Below are 16,865 nucleotides of genomic sequence, written 5' to 3'. Positions count from 1 at the left end.
TAGAGGTGAGCAGTACCTGCTCACTTCTGCATGGAAGATTTTTTTCTCCTTGTACTCATGCTTAGAATTTCCTGAGCTGTTCCCTTGGACAACCATACTAAACCCAAAGAGTCTGAGAACAGCAATAATCCATCAGAGGGAAGGTCCATCTGGTCTCCACAGTGGACAACCTGAAGTGTTTTAAGGGGAGCATCTAAACAAAGGAGGTCTACTTTTGCCAGGGTCCTGACATGCTCACAGGTCTCAGTGGCTGAGAACAGCCTCCCTGGGACCCCCACCCCCACCATGTCCTGCTAAGGGCCCCGGGGAGGTGTCTCAGATCAGCCTGGGGCCTTCAGTCCCTGCCTGAGTGGTGTTGTAGGTGTGCCTGTCCCTGCCCTGTCCCCTGGATGGGGCTGGCACCTGCCCTGCAGAGAGCTGCTCTGCCGGATGGAGCCCTTGGAGCTGTGTCAGTTCCTCACTCCAGCCCTCTCCCTGCACTCCCCATCAGTCAGGCAGCAGCAGGACTGCCCTGTGCCTGGAGTGTCAGGAGGGGTGCAGCTCCAAGAGCTCTTCCAAGGACACACCACACAAAGGTTACAAGTGGAAAGAGGGATTTAGTTTTTATTCCTGAGCCTGTTTCAGAGCTGAGGCTCACTGACACACAGCCCCTTGTGTAGCCAGGAGCAGGCTGATGTCTCCTCAGTTTAGTTTGCAGTCTGGCAAAGGAAAGCCACAGACAGTAGCAGCAGGAGCAGAGGCCAAGCACTCCCTGCTTCCTGGAGAGTGAAAACTTGGATGAACATTGGTATCCCCCACACACCAAAGGAGAAGAGGAGGTGTGTGGTACCAGGGGCTGCTTTCCAAAGTAAGGCACTCAAGGATGCCAGGCAGCAGACTTTTGTCTTCCAAAACTTGAGAGCCCAACAGAGCCTGGCTGGAGTGGTGCCTTGGAGGTGCAGGAGCAGCAGCTAGAACTGAGCCAGAAGGGCCCAGAGAAGCCCTGACAAAGAGCTCTGCTCAATGCTGCAGAGGATAGGAAGCAGCTCCAGGGGAACCCAAGAAGCTTCCCCGTCCTAGGAGCACAGAAATTTTCCTCCCCCCAGCTGCAGGCCACGAGAGGTCATCTCTGTGGTGCATGAGCAGCAGGCAGTGACCCAGCCAAGAGGGAGCAGAGGAGCCTTGACGAGTGGTCATGCTCAATGCTGCAGAGGAAGGCAAAAAACCCCCTGGGGACCAGTGCCAATCCACCCCAGGGGGAAAAATTCCTTCTGACCCCAGCACTGGCGACCAGCTACTCCCTGGGCACGTGAGCAAGATCTGCTTCCTCCTGCCCCAGGCTGGGCATGCCTCCCAGGAGATGCACCAGCCCTGCTCTCCCTCACCTGGGGCCACCTCAGGGCATGCTGAGGGTGGTCAAATGCCCCTGGCCTGATGGACCTCGGGGGCAGGAATCCTTTCCTGTGCCTGGCAGGACACCAATGGGTGCTCCAAAGCACTGGGGACCCTGGCAGCATCTCTGCATCTCATTTCTTACAGCTCCTGGCTCCAGGAGGGATGCTCTGCAGTGCTCCTCAAAGCTGCCAATCCTGATTCCCTCAGGCACCTCCAGAAATCGGTGGTGGTTCTCATCTTCAGCAGCCTAAGGCTAGCTTCTGGGCTTCCTCCCTCAGCCCTCACCAGCTACTTCCCCTGGCTCCTCAAGGGCCTCCTCTGGGATGTCTTTGGGCTGCTCCCAGGCCAGGCTCTGGCAGCAGGCACAGGAGGATGCTTCCTTCTGTACTGTCCTATGGCTCTGGCACTGCTGTGAGGCCATTGCCAGGTGATGGCATTGTGCCATCAGGGGAGTGTGCCCCCCCTGTGCCCAGCCCTGCCCATTGGCACCTCCCCTCTGCCCAGCAGCCTTCAGAGGAAGCCTTTGGGCTGCTGTCCCTGTGCCTAGGAGGCCTGGGAGGCTTGTCCCTGCCCATGGTGATGAGCAGAGGGCTGGAGCTCCTCTGCTATGAGAACAGACTGAGAGAGTTGGGGTTGTTCAGTGTGGAGAAGAGAAGGCTCTGAGGAGACCTTCTTGTGGCCTTCTGTGGCAGTTTTAGGCTGTGCCTAGGAAAATTTTCCATGGATTGAAGAGAAAGTAGTAGAATGTAAATAAATTACCATTGGATGCAAAAGGGACAATAATGATAAGGTCTAAATGATCCCAATGGACTGATAGGGGCTGAAGGGGCTGCAAGAAAGCTGGGGAGGGACTTCTTAGGATGTCAGGGAATTATAGGACTGGGGGGGATGGATCCAAGGTAGAGGAGGGACATTCAGATTGGATGTTAGGAAGAAGTTGTTCTCCAAGAGGGTGGTGAGTCACTGGCAGAGGTTGCCCAGGGAGGTGGTGGAAGCCTCATCCCTGGAGGTTTTTGCAGCCAGGCTGGATGTGGCTGTGAGCAACCTGCTGTAGTGTGAGGTGTCCCTGCCCATGGGTTGGAGCTGGCTGATCCTTGAGGTCCCGTCCAACCCTGACAATTCTCTGATTCTATAATGTTCTTAAGAAACCTGGCTGCAGAACCTTGACTGTTGCCATGTGTGGAATGCATCCACTGTCTAGAAGTCGTTGGGAAGTGGTTGTGCTGCAGGGGAATGTCTGCCTGCCTGCAGTTTGCTGTGTTGTTTGACTTCTCTTCCCCTCTCCGAAGGCACAAGGCGTGACTATCGCAGCCTTGGCTGGCCGAGCCCTGACGAGTGCCTGAAGCTGCGCAGGGTTGAGCTCACCACCGTAGCCAGCACCTGGCTCGCTGTGTCTGCTAAAAACATTGAGTAAGTATCTCCTAGCTGAACCTTAAAGAAGTTCCTCACACAGAACAAGTCTCCAGCGTGCCTGATCTGAAGGCTTTGTGCATTAGGAATGTGTTGTCTTTATGACAGAATGATGGTGGAGGTTGGAAGGGATCTCTGCAGAGCATCCAGAGCAATCCCCCTGCTAAAGCAGGGGCACCCACAGCAGCTTGCCCAGGATCACAGTAGACAGGTGGGATTGGAGTCTTTCCAGACAAGGAGACTCCACAACCTCTCTGGGCAGCCTGCTCCAGGCCTCCAGCACCCTCAAAGCAAAGAAGTTTCTCTTCCTGTTCAGGTGGAACCTCCTGGGTTCCAGTCTGTGCCCATTGTCCCTTGTCCTGTCCCTGGGCACCACTGACAAGAGTCTGGCCCCAGCCTCTTGCCCCCCACCCTTCAGTTCTTGCTGAGCATTGAGAAGTTCCCCTCTCAAGGTTCTCTTCTCAGCCTTTCCTCCTCACAGAGATGCTCCAGGGCTCTGGCACTCTGAAAGACATTTTTCCTCATGTTCACATGGAACCTCTTGTGTTCTATTTTGTGCTTGTTTCCCCTTGTCTTAAATCCTTAAATGTTTCTTAAAACAAGCAAAAAACCTGCCAGGATTTCAGTGACATTTGCAATCCTGTTGTGTTTCATCAACAGACTTGCCCAGAAAGGTGCAGGTGCAGGCAGAATGTCCCTTTTTCTCTTGCTGCTTGAACATCTCAAATGCAATTCTACCAGGTTCTGGACAGTTGATACTCACCAGGGAACCTGTAGTGAGTCTTCCTTCTCCTGACTGATGCAGCTTATTTTCTGACCTTTGTAGCATTACAGAACACATTGATTTTGCCACCCAACTGCAAGAACCAGCCATGGAGCCCCTTTGCAACCCAAATCTCCCAGCCAGCATGCATACCTTGGACCACCTGCAAGGTGTCTCCAGTCGGGCCAGCTTGCATTACACTGGAGAAAGTCAACTAAAAGAGGTATGGCAGAGGTGGAGGCTGTCAAAGTTAGACCCTGGGAGGTTCAAAGTGTGTTTAGCTTCAGTGCCCTGTCTCTAGAAGTGGCCTTCAGGGAGTGAGTGCCTGGGGAAAACTGGAAGGACAAAGCAAGCTGAAAGCCATCTTTTCCAGAATGTCTTCTTAGCCTCCTACAGCCTGAGGGAAATCCCAGAGGACTGCTAGTGTCCTTGGATTCATATTGATGGATGAAAGGGTGAAAGAAGAGCCCAGATGAGCACACATGAACTTCTACCATGCTCAGTATTGAGTGCAGTGGAATTCTAACAGACTGTGATGATGCAGATAGAATCGTTAAGGTTGGAGAAGACTTCCAAGATCATCAAGTCCAACCCTTAACCCAGCACTGCCAGGGCACCACTAAACCATGTCCCTCAACACCACATCTCCATGTTGTTTGAACACTTCCAGGGAGAGTGGAGCAGCCTGTGCCAGGGCTTGACAACCCTTTCAGAGAAGAATTTTTTCCTCATGTCCAACCTAAGCCTCCCCTGGTGCCACCTGAAGCCATTTCCTCTCATCCTAGCACTTGTTTTGGGGAGGGACTTTTTAGGCTATCAGGTAGCGACAGGACTGGGGGGAATGCAACAAAGCTGGAAGTGGGGAGATTCAGGCTGGACATAAGGAAGAAGTTCTTCACCATGAGAGTGGTGAGAGCCTGGAATGGGTTGTCCAGGGAGGTGGTTGAGGCCCCATCCCTGGAGGTATTTAAGGCCAGGCTGGATGAGGCTCTGGCCAGCCTGATCTAGTGTGAGGTGTCCCTGCCCATGGCAGGGGGGTTGGAACTGGCTGATCCTTGTGGTCCCTTCCAACCCTGACTGATTCTATGATTCTAAGATAGTGATGTTCAGGTTGGAACAGGTTACAGCACTTGTAAAAGCCTGGGTTAAAAAAAGCAAGCATCAAGTGAGGGCCATCTCTTAAGCATGTTCCAGCATCTCTAAGCACTTGTTCTTCCTCTTCCACAGGTGCTACAGAACCTTGGCAAAGAGCAGTACTCACCACAGTCATTAGAACAAGTTGGGACTCGAATAGCCAAAGCTTTGGAGAAGGTATGTGTAAAGGAGCAGCAGGAGGAGCCTGGACTTTGCTGCTCATGACTGCTGCAGTGCTCAGTCCATTGGTCTGAAACTCCACTCAGGCAACTGGAACTTAGGGGCTTGTGTCTCTTCAGCATCTGTAATGCCCTCACAGGTACCTTGTGGAGGTGTCTCCTGTGCTTACCCTGGCAAGTCTCTTGCCTGTCTCCCTACTCAAACTTCAGCTTGTCAAGTTTCCTGGTGTTTCCAGCCCTCTAGTGTTGAAATATTCAACTAGTGCAGCAGGGTTTTTTCACTTGGAGCTTAGAGAAAGTCCAGTTAAATCCTTGTCTCAGCTCTCCAGTGGTGTTTCTGGCATGCAGAGGCTTCCTCTCTTCTCTGCCTCCTCTCTTCTGCCTCACACAGCATGTCAGATGCATTCAGGGAGAGCTTTGGCACCACGTGCAAGGCTGCACTCCTCTGTCTCGCCAGAGGAAGCCAAATTAAGGCTGCTACAGACCGCAGCTGAGGACCTGAGGATGAGATGATGAGGAACATTGTTTTCCTAGGAGCTACAAGGTAGATCAGGATGCTGGGATTGCTGTTACATGTTTACAGCCGATGGGGAGACTCTCCCAAACCACTTCAGAACGGAGAGCTCAGCCAAGACATAGAATCATTAAGGTTAGAAAAGACCTTTAAGAACATCAAGTCCAACTGTCAACCCAACCCCACCATGCCCACTAAACCATGTCCCCAAGGGCCATGTCTGATTGGGTTTTTAACAGTTTGGTGCTCCAAGACTGTTCCACCAAAAACCATCTGAGGAACTTAGAATCATATCATGGAATGGTTTAGGTTGGAAGGGACCTTAAAGATCATCTAGTTCTAATGTGTGAGTGACACCTTAGAGAGTGACACTTTCCACCAGCCCAGGTTGCTCAAGGCCTCATCCGATCTGGCCTTGAACACCTCCAGGGAGGGAGCAGCCACAACCTCCCTGGGCAACCTGTCCCAGTCTCTCATCACCCTCACTGCCAAGAATTTCTTCCTCATCTCCAGTCTTAGTCTACCCTCCTCCAGCTCAAAGCCATTGCCCTTGTCAAAAGTCCCTCCCCAGCCTTCTTGTAGCCCCCTTCAGGTACTGGAAGGCTGCTCTAAGGTCTCTCTGGAGCCTTCTCTTCTTCAGGCTGAACAGACCCCCACAGCCATTCCCCATAGGGGAGGTGCTCCAGCCCTCTGATCATCTTGGTGGCCTCCTCTGGCCCCAGAGATAATTATTATACCTCCAGAGAAGGAGACTCCACAACCTCTTTGGGCAGCCTTCTCCAGTACTCCATCACCCTTACAGCAAGGAATTTTTTCCTCCTGTTCAGATGGAAGCTCCTGGGCTTCAGTTTGTGCCCACTGCCTCTTGCTGAGGTGGAATTTGCTGTGCTTTGAAACTGAAGCCAGTATAGCTTTGCCATTCCTAGAAAGTGAAGGTGTTCCCCTTAGCCTCCTGTTTCTTTCTACTTCAGAAGCAGTTTGTCCTCTTCCATGCTGCACTTCCCCCTTGCAGACAAGAAGCTCTCCTAGTAAGCTGAACCCAGAGTTCTCAGTCAGGCTTTAGCTGTGCTGGAAATGAAATGCAGATCTTCTGTCTCCCAGGCTCATTCAGCATGCACAAGAGCTAATCAGACAAATCAAGATGGCTACTTAGCTAATTGGCACATGTGAGCATAAACAGTCATTTGCTGTCTCTGAGCCCACAGAATTCCAGCACATTGGTGTTTTCCTTGGGTTTTGACACGTGGTGTGGGAGGCAGCCAGCAGCACCAAACTTCTCAAGGCTTCAGCTCCAAGCTGCATCCCACAGCAGCTTTTCTCTTCCCAGCCACTGCAGGAGTGCTGTCAGCTGCTTCAGCTCATGTCTCTGTTTTTGCTTTGGGTTGGGGAATGTGGGTACAAATTCAGATGCTCAGCATCAAACAGCTTCTTAGAAGCTGTTGTGGCTGCTCCAGCTGATGTTGCTGCCGAAAGCACTTCAGCTGCTGTCCCTGCCATAAGCAAATGATGTTGCACTTGGAGTTTGGGGTTCACCTGGCAGTCTCCTTCACCTGGCAGTCTCCTTCACCTGGCAGTCTCCTTCACCTGGCAGTCTCCTTCACCTGGCAGTCTCCTTCACCTGGCAGTCTCCTTCACCTGGCAGTCTCCTTCACCTGGCAGTCTCCTTCACCTTGCTCTTGCAACAAGAGCAAGTGCAGGGTTCTGTACCTGGGCCAGAACAATCCTCACTATCAATACAGACTGAGGGAGGAGGGGAGAGAAAGCAGCCCTGAGGAAAAGGACTTGGAGGTGGTGGGGGATGAGAAGCTGGCCAGGAGCAGGCAGTGTGAGCTTGCAGCACAGAAGGCCAAGGGCAGCCTGGGCTGCATCCAAAGCAGCATTGCCAGCAGAGCCAGAGAGCTGATTCTGACACTTTGCTCTGCTCTGCTGAGACCTCACCTGCAGTGCTGTGTGCAGGGCTGGAGCCCTCAGTATAGGAAAGATATGAACCTGATGGGGAGGGTCCAGAGGAGGCCAGGAAAATGCTCAGGGGGTTGGAGCAGCTCTGCTGTGAGGACAGGCTGAGGGAGCTGGGGGTGTTCAGCCTGGAGAAGAGAAGGCTCCAGGGAGACCTAAGAGCAGCTTGCCAGGACCTGAAGGGGACTATAAGAAGGCTGAGAGAGACTGTTTGCAAAGGCCTGCAGGGACAGGACAAGGGACAATGGCTTCAAACTAGAGCAGAGCAGATTGAGATTGGATGTGAGGAACAAGTTCTTTACTATGAGGGTGGTGGAACACTGGAAGAGGTTGCCCAGGGAGGTGGTTGAGGCTCCATCCCTGGAGATACTCAAGGTGAGGCTGGACAGGGCTCTGGGCAACCTGATGTAGTTGGGGATGTCCCTGCTGACTGCAGAGGAAGGTTGGATTGGATGAGCTTTGGAGGTCCCTTCCAACCCAGACCGTTCCAGGATTTGTGTTGTTAGAGGTAAAAAACCTTTTGTTGCTTTGAAATAGCTTAACCCCAGTTTCAGAATCCTAGAATCATTTCAGCTGGACAAGTTTCTCTACATCCCATTTCACCTGCTGTGCTTGAGAGCACGCAGATTGATACCATGATGCCATGCTAATTAACAGTTGTGTACCACTAATAGCATTAATAATTGATGCTTTGCAGAGACCAAAGCTCCTTTATTTGCCAAATGTGTGCCCATGGCACTTTGGGACATGGTTTAATGGCCATGGTGGTGGTAGGTTGGTGGTTGGACTCAATCACCTTAGAGAACTTTTCCAACCCAAAGAATTCTCTGCTAATCCATGATTTTTCTGTGGGTTATTCCTGAAGAAACTGGAGTCAAAATACCCTTGTTTTTTTTACAAGCAAGGTTTGGCAACTCACAACGAGCCCATCAGTGTTTAGGATGTGGCTAGAAATTCATATTGTCAACTACGGGACAAATGAAGTTGCTGAGAAAAGGAACTTAGGAGAACAAAAGCAGTGATGGAAACACCCAGAGTGTTTTGGGTGTTTTCCCCCCCTCTTCTAATACCCTGCTGGATTTGATGTGCTATGAATTATAGAATCATCAGCAAAGGTGGGAAAGACCTCCAAGATCATCCAGTCCAACCATCAACCGAACACCACCATGGCCACACTAAACCCTGTCCCACAGTGCCATGGCCACAGGTTTGGTTTCTTAAACACCTCCAGGGATTGGGACTCCACCATCTCCCTGGGCAGCCTGTTCCAATTCCTGACCGCTCTTGCAGCAGAGAAGTTTTTCCTCATCTCCAACCTAACCTTCCCCTGGCACAGTTTCAGGCCATTTCCTCTTCTTCTATCACCTGATACTAGGGAGAAGAGATCAAACCCCACCTGTGTCCAACCTCTCAGGTAGTTGTAGAGAGCAATGAGGCTTCCCCTCAGCCTCAGTCCATTTCCTCTTGCTTTAAGTTTTAACTCAGTATATTTAATACCTTTGGAAGAGTGACAGACAGGAAGTCTGTTGACTACAATCAACACTCTACCTTTCTACTCTGCCCTGCTGAGACCACAGCTGCAATCCTTTGTCCAGTTTTGGGCTCCCCGGTTCCAGAGTGCTCCAGTTCTCCTGCTGGAGAGAGTCCAACTCTTCATTGGATGCTTAGGGGACTTGAGCATCTCCCCTGTGAAGAGAGCCTGAGAGCCCTGAGGCTGTTTAGTGTGGAGAAGAGAAGGCTGAGAGGGGATCTGATCAATGTCTATCAATAGCTGAGGGCTGGGGGTCAAGTGGAGGGGGCCAGGCTCTTGTGGGTGGTGCACAGCAATAAGCCAAGGAACAATGGAGACAAACTTGACCAGAGAAGGTTTCAGCTCAACACGAGGAGAAACTTCTTTAGAGTGAGGGTGACAGAGCCTGGAGCAGGCTGCCCAGGAAGGTTGTAGAGTCTCCTTCTCTGGACACATTCCAGACCCTCCTGGATGCATTCCTGTGCAGACTCCCCTGGGTGCTCCTGCTCTGGCAGGGGGATTGGACTGGATGATCTCTGGAGCTCCCTTCCAACCTCTGATATACTGTGATACTGTGATACAGGTGTGGACATGAGTGGTTTTTTTGTGTTCTTCTTTTGCCAGAATCAGACTTCCTGGGTGCTGTCCAGCATGGCAGCTCTTTACTGGAGGGTGAAAGGCCAAGGGAAGAAGGCAATCGATTGCTTACGGCAGGCCCTGCACTATGCTCCCCATCACATGAAGGTCTGTACAGCTGGCCCAGCTCAAATCATGCTTCCCTTCTCCCAGGACAGCTTGCACAGCCCAACACTCTGTGTGTCAAGGCTCCAGAAGGTCTTAGGTCTCAGCTAGCTGTGGTGGAACTTTGGTTCTCAGTGCTTCTCAGTATCTAAAGGGCAAGAGGATGGGGCCTGACTCTTTGTTTGACTGGTGCCCAGCCAAAGGGCACTGGGGCACAGACTGGAACGCAGGAGGTTCTGTCTCACCAGGAGGAGAAAATTCTTTGGTGTGAGGGTGCTGGAGGCCTGGAGCAGGCTGCCCAGAGAGGTTGTGGAGTCTCTTTCTTTGGGGACATTCAGAACCCTCCTGGATGCATTCCTGTGTGATCTGCTCTAGGTGATCCTGCTCTGGCAGGAGGGTTGGACTGGATGAGCTTTCAAGGTCCCTTCCAACCCCCAACATTCTGTGCTTGACTCAAGTCCACTAAACCGTTTCCCTCAGCACCTCACATGGGCTCCTCAGTCAACATTGCAGATTTCACTTTGGGATCTGAGCAATAAATCCTGTGGTGCTGCAGCATATAGAATCATGGGATCAGAGAATTGTCAGAGTTGGAAGGGACCTCAAGGATCAGCCAGTTCCAAGCCCCCTGCCATGGCCAGGGACACCTCACACTACAGCAGGTTGCTCACAGCCACATCCAGCCTGGCTGCAAAAACCTCCAGGGATGAGGCTTCCACCACCTCCCTGGGCAACCTCTGCCAGTCTCTCACCACCCTCATGGGGGGAGAATTTCTTCCTAACATCCAAATTGAATCTACCCATTTCCTCTTTTTGGACTCTTGGTCCAAATTCTTCACTGAAATTATAGAATTGTTTCAGTTGGGAAAGACCTCCAAGATCATCCAGTCCAGCCATCAACCCAACACCACCATGCCCACTAAACCATGTCCCACAGTGCCATGGCCAAATGTTTCCTAAACACCTCCAGGGATGGGGACTCCACCACCTCCCTCGGCAGCCTGTACCAATCCCTGACTACTCTTGCAGCAAAGAAATTTTTCCAAATCTCCAACCTAAACCTCCTCTGGCATAGTCCCAAGAGACAAAGGAGTTTATGCACTCAGAATATTATGAGGAGGGTTTACCATGGACAAAAAAAATGCCTCAGCTCAGAAATGCTCATCCTCTGTCCCTGAGCTTTCAAAACCAAGTTGGAACCAAGGTCTAACACAAGAACCTCTTGCTTCTTTTCCTCTCTTTCTGTGTAACTCCAAATGGTTCCTCAGGAATGGTGCCCTTACCTCTGTGACTTCAAGGGCCAGAGGAGGGATTGGCCATTACCATTTGGTAAGGTTATGGTGTGCAGTTCCCTAGAAGTGTGATGTGATGTTGCTTGGAACTGGTTGACTGGTTAGGGGGGTTGGAACTGGATGATCCTTGAGGTTCCTTCCAATCCTAACAATTCTGTGATTCTATGACTCTCCAAGTTTGTTCCTTGTTTTTACTCTCCCTACTGAAGCTGCCTCCAGAGAAACCTGTGGGCTGTGTTTGCAGAGCTGCAACTTGAGCTTGCTGAGCGTCAGCACTGTTTGGGTTTATCCTCCCTCTTTGGCTTCACATCCTCCCTCTACTTCCTCTTGCCTTTTGTTTTCATGTAAATTCATTTTCCTCTGGGCTCCTTTTGTGACTTTGACTTCACAACATCTGCTTTGCAAACACTTGCCCACCAGAGTTACTCCTTACCTCCTAGAGGTCAAGGAGGCAGGGATCAAAACCAGCCAGAACGTTTTAGTCTCCTATTGAGGGCACCTAAGGCTTGCTGCTAAGCAGCAGTTTATACTTTGAAGGTATGAAGCCCAGCTCCCAGAGAGCCTTGTTATGGCTGTCAAGGCTCAACAGTTTTTGTCAGCTGGACAAGGTCAGAGTCTGGATATCTAGGAAATAAAAAAAACACACCGTGAGTGACTTGCTGAGAGCATTGTAGCTGTTTTCCAGCACCAGAGTGGAATTCTGCGATAAAAACCAGTTGCACACTACTGGTTAGGTCCTTTTGTCACTTGCTTGCTGTCCCTTTTCTTCATATCCCTTCACCATTTGTGCAACAGCTGAAGGAGGATGGTCAAACAAACAGCAAGAGTGGGCAGTGACCAAGTGAGGGTGGCCTGGTGGTGAAGCAATCCTGCTTATAGAATCACAGCATGGTCCGGGCTGGAAGGGACCTCAGGAGGTCATCCAGTCCAAACCCCTCTGCAGTCAGCAGGGACATCCCCAACTAGATCAGGTTGCCCAGAGCCCTGCTGAGCCTCACCTTGAATATCTCCAGGGAAGGAGCCTCATCCACCTCCCTGGGCAACCTGTTCCAGTGTTCCACCACCCTCATAGTAAAGAACTTGTTCCTCACATCCAGTCTCAATCTGCTCTGCTCTCATTTCAAACCATTGCCCCTTGTCCTGTCCCTTTGCAAACAGTCTCTCTGCAGCCTTTCTGTAGCCCCCTTCAGGTCCTGGCAGGCTGCTCTTAGGTCTGGCTGGAGCCTTCTTTTCTCCAGGCTGAACAACCCCAGCTCCCTCAGCCTGTCCTCACAGCAGAGCTGCTCCAACCCCCTAAGATTTTTATGGCCTCCTCTGGACCCTCTCCATCAGGTCCCTGTCCGTCCTGTGCCGAGGGCTGCAGGTTCACTGTACCTGGGTAGCTTCAAGGGAAAGAACCTCCCTGTTGATGCTTTGCTCTTCTGTTGCAGGATGTGCCACTAATAAGCCTTGCCAACATCTTCCACAATGCAAAGCTCTGGAATGATGCCATCATCGTGGCTACCATGGCAGTGGAAATCGCTCCCCACTTCGTGGTCAACCATTTCACCTTGGCCAACGTCTATGTAGCAATGGTGAGTGGTGCTCTCTCCTGGCTTTGGTTCCATCTGTCTGGTTTTTTTTTTTTCTTGTTCTGTGTCTGTGGATCAAAATCTTCTGCTCACAAAAGTTTTGGAGAAGAAGCAGTCCAGGAATTGGGGTAGGGTCAACCAAAGTTTGGTTGTGGTTTGTTTGTTTGGGGTTTTTGAGTGACAGAACTCTTTATTCACACACAGAGGATCGCACAGGGTATCAGGGGTTGGAAGGGACCTCTGGAGATCTTCCAGTCCATGCCCCTCTGCCAGAGGAGGAGCACAGAATTCAGCATAGGTCACACAGGAACACATCCAGGCAGGGCTGGAAAGGCTCCAGAGAAGGAGACTCCACAGCCTCTCTGGGCAGCCTGCTCCAGTGCTCTGGGACCCTCACAGGGAAGAAGTTCCTCCTCAGGTTGAGGTGGAACCTCCTGTGCTGGAGTTTCCATCCCTTGTCCCTTATCCTGTCACAGGCACAAGTGAGCAGAGCCTGTCCCTGTCCCTTCCTTCCTGACCCTCAGCCCTCAGCTATTGATAGATGTTGATCAGATCCCCTCTCAGTCTTCTCTTCTCCAGCCCCAGGGCTCTCAGCAGTGCTCCAGTCCCTTCATCATCCTCGTAGCCCTAAGAATGTGCAGCAGCAACTCAACTCCCTTCCATGCAATAGAAATATTAGGAAGAATTCCTTTAGACTGAGAGGGGTGAGACACTGGAAGAGGTTGCCCAGGGAGGTGGTGGATGCCTGCTCCCTGGAGGTGTTCAAGGCCAGGTTGGATGAGGCCTTGAGCAAGCTGAGCTACTGCAAGCTGTTGCTGCCCACGGCAGGGGGTTGGAACTGGATGATCTTTAAGGTCCCTTCCAACCCCAAGCATTCTCTGAGTCTGTGCTTCTGTGGGTTTGTTTGTTTATGAAGAGATTTGCCTGCAGCAAACAGTGCCCAGAAGTTTGTTCCTCTGGTCACAATGACTCTGAAACATTTTCAAGGGAATTAGTGGTTGATGAGAAACACTCTGAGTTTCTGCAAGCACAGGACAGCCTGGCTCTGACATGGGACATGGGGCTGGCTGTTGGGACACCAGCACTGGTGCTGCCCTGATCTGCTCTTGAGGAGGTGCCAGCACAGAATCACACAAGTGTTTAGCTTGGAAATTACCTTTAAGGTCCTTGAGTCCAAACCACTCCTGCAATATGCAGAATTGGGTCAATTAGCCCAAGAAAATAGCAACTCTCAGAGGGAGGGGAGGCTGCTATAGCAGCCTTCCAGTGCCTGAAGGGGGCCTGCAGCAAAGCTGGGAAGGGACTTTTGACAAGGGCTGGATGAGGGCAATAGCTTTGAGCTGGAAAAGGGCAGATTTAGACTGGAGATGAGGAAGAAATTCTTTAGAGTGAGGGTGGTGAGACACTGGAAGAGGTTGCCCAGGGAGGTGGTGGAGGTCAGGTTCCTCGAGGGTGGAGGTGTTCAAGGTCAGGTTGGATGAGGTCTTGAGCAGCCTGGGCTGGTGGAAAGTGTCCTTGCCTGTGGCAGGGGGGTTGGGACTGGCTGATCTTTAAGGTCTCTTCCAACCCAAACCATTCTATGAATCGATGAAAAATGCTCCTAAAGCACAAGGATTGATTTGGTTCCTCTTGTTCATACTGCACTCTTCCACGACATCTTTTAGACTTTGACTCCTTCTGATCTTTTCTTTCTTTTTTTCTTTCTTTTTCTTTCTGGTTTCTTTCTGCTTGATTGCTTCATTCTTTCTTTCCTTCTTTCCTTCTTCTTTCCTTCTTCTTTCCTTCTTCTTTCCTTCTTCTTTCCTTCTTCTTTCCTTCTTCTTTCCTTCTTCTTTCCTTCTTCTTTCCTTCTTCTTGCCTTCTTCTTTCCTTCTTCTTGCCTTCTTCTTGCCTTCTTCTTGCCTTCTTCTTGCCTTCTTCTTGCCTTCTTCTTGCCTTCTTCTTGCCTTCTTCTTGCCTTCTTCTTGCCTTCTTCTTGCCTTCTTCTTGCCTTCTTCTTGCCTCCTTCTTGCCTCCTTCTTGCCTCCTTCTTGCCTCCTTCCCTTCTTCCCTTCTTCCCTCTTTCCTTCTTTCCTCTTTCCTTCTTTCCTCTTTCCTTCTTTCCTCTTTCCTTCTTTCCTCTTTCCTTCTTTCCTCTTTCCTTCTTTCCTCTTTCCTTCTTTCCTCTTTCCTTCTTTCCTCTTTCCTTCTTTCCTCTTTCCTTCTTTCCTCTTTCCTTCTTTCCTCTTTCCTTCTTTCCTCTTTCCTTCTTTCCTCTTTCCTTCTTTCCTCTTTCCTTCTTTCCTCTTTCCTTCTTTCCTCTTTCCTTCTTTCCTTCTTTCCTTCTTTCCTTCTTTCCTTCTTTCCTTCTTTCCTTCTTTCCTTCTTTCCTCCTTTCCTTCTTTCCTCCTTTCCTTCTTTCCTCCTTTCCTCCTTTCCTTCTTTCCTTCTTTCCTTCTTTCCTTCTTTCCTTCTTTCCTTCTTTCCTTCTTTCCTTCTTTCCTTCTTTCCTTCTTTCCTCTTTCCTCTCTCTCCCCCCCTCCTTCTCTCCCTCCCTCTCTCTTTCTCTCTCTCTTTTCTGTCTTTTTCTTTCATTCTTTCTTTCTCTTTTTCTTTCTTTCTGTCTGTCCTTCCTCCTGCCTTTCTGCCTTTCTGTGTTTCTGCCTTTCTGTCCTTCCTTCTTTCTTTCTTCCTGCCTTTCATGTTGCCTGTCTCTCTTTGCAGGAGGAGTTTGAGAAGGCCATGAAGTGGTATGAGTCAACACTAAAACTTCAGCCAGAGTTTGCCCCAGCCAAGAACCGAATCCGCACCATCCAGTGTCACCTCCTCCTGAAGAAGGAGCGACGCTCTCCTTAGAGGCCAAGCAGCTTTCCTCTGCTCGTTCCACACCACCATCCTTCTTCTGCTCTGCTTTTTTAAGTCTGCACAAAGAGAAATGCAAGGAATCGACCACAGTTTTTAACCAGGCTTCAAAAAAGAAACCAAACAAACAAAACAACAAAGGAGATGGGGTTTGGATCAAAGGTTTCTGTTGGTTGGTTGCGGTTGGTTGGGTTGGGTTGGGTTGGTTCTGGGTCGGTTGTTTTTATTTTTTTCCTCAAATATAAGAGCATCTCTGGAAACAACAACAACAAAGTCTTCTTTCACAGAGCATAATTTGAAAGCATCCATGTAAATATGAAACCAAGAAGCTTCCATCAGTCCATGACCACCTGTACCAGGCCCCAGGCACTCTTAGTTTCTCCTTACTGCTCAGATTGGCAGCAGCAGCAGCCCAAAACAAACTCGCTTCATGGCTTACCATCTCCAATCAGTGGAAATGCAAAGCACACTTCCCATCCCAAATCAGTAGTGAGAGGAGACCAGCAGCTCATCCATGTGAAGCTCCTGCTTTGGCCAGCCTTCTGTGCTCCATACCACCTCATCTGCTCTTTTTTCTGGGGGGGGAGGGAAGGAGAGGGACAGGAATTTCAACCTTTAGCAAAGCCCAGGGACATCAAGTGGTTTGGGATCAGTTTGTTTCTGTTGCGGGGGTGAGGAGCAGGAGGGAACAGCAAGACACTAAAGTCCAAGTGGGTTTTAATCTTACTTGAAGGGAAAAAGCAAACAACAACAATGAAATCACTACAAATCCCCCAAAGATGGTGAATATTTGTCTGTGCATTCATAACCCTCTGCCTCCCTGGATGGTTGATTTACTAATTCTTTGCTCAGTGTGTTTGTAGCCATTTCTGATTTAAGGTGCAGGTTTACGCTCGCTCTGAGCCATACTTTCAGCTAAGGAGGAAGAAGGAGGAAAGAGGCAGTGTCAGAAGATCAACAGCCACTAAGTCAGGTGGAAGATTTCCAGCTCAGTTCTCTCTCTCTGGTTGGTGGAGGATGTGATTCTCCAGGGCATCACTGCTGAATCAACAAGGGCACATATTTGAAATGAAATAAAATTGTTTCTGAACGAAGCAAGGATCCTCCTCACCTCGTGGTGTCGTGCGCCGGGTCCCACACTCCAGCCTGGGGGAGCTGGGGGAGCAGGCAGGAGAGCCTTTAACTCTCCTCATTAACCAATGATTGACCCTGAATCCCTGGAAAAATCCCTGCTGCTCCATGCCTGCCTCCTTTTCTGTGGCAGAAGAGAATAGGGGAAGTTAAGTAACTGAGCTGCCTGCCATGTGTCCTGCTCTCAAGCTTTTACTGTTACACCTGCTACTTAGTGAGGTTTCTTCAGGAGTCACACAAACCCAGCATGGTGAGGGTTGGAAGGGACCTCTGGACATCATCCAGTTCAACCCTTCCTGCTAAAGCAGAGCCTCCCACAGCAGCTTGCCCAGGATCACAATGGCCAAGTGGGGTTGGAATCTCTCCAGACAAGGAAACTCCACAACCTCTCTGGGCAGCCTGCTCCAGGCCTCCAGCACCATCACACCAAAGAATTTTCTCTTCCTGTT

The 16,865-nt window shown here is 50.5% G+C and overlaps 1 protein-coding gene across 1 annotated transcript in view; it reads left to right on the top strand.

Moving 5' to 3' along the window:
* TTC17 (tetratricopeptide repeat domain 17) overlaps positions 1-16,292 on the top strand; it is an 80,768-nt gene extending 64,476 nt beyond the window's left edge. The window contains exons 20-25 of the mRNA XM_054380703.1: positions 2,664-2,784; positions 3,611-3,770; positions 4,775-4,858; positions 9,465-9,584; positions 12,304-12,447; positions 15,148-16,292. Of these exons, the coding sequence (XP_054236678.1) occupies positions 2,664-2,784; positions 3,611-3,770; positions 4,775-4,858; positions 9,465-9,584; positions 12,304-12,447; positions 15,148-15,279 (761 nt within the window). The 3' untranslated portion in view covers positions 15,280-16,292. The remainder of the gene's footprint in view (positions 1-2,663; positions 2,785-3,610; positions 3,771-4,774; positions 4,859-9,464; positions 9,585-12,303; positions 12,448-15,147) is intronic.
* Positions 16,293-16,865: the final 573 nt, after the last annotated feature.

The sequence above is a fragment of the Indicator indicator genome, chromosome 4 (genome assembly GCF_027791375.1).
Source record: "Indicator indicator isolate 239-I01 chromosome 4, UM_Iind_1.1, whole genome shotgun sequence".
Classification (NCBI taxonomy): Eukaryota; Metazoa; Chordata; class Aves; order Piciformes; family Indicatoridae; genus Indicator; species Indicator indicator.
This window is presented reverse-complemented; position numbering and strand designations above follow the sequence as displayed.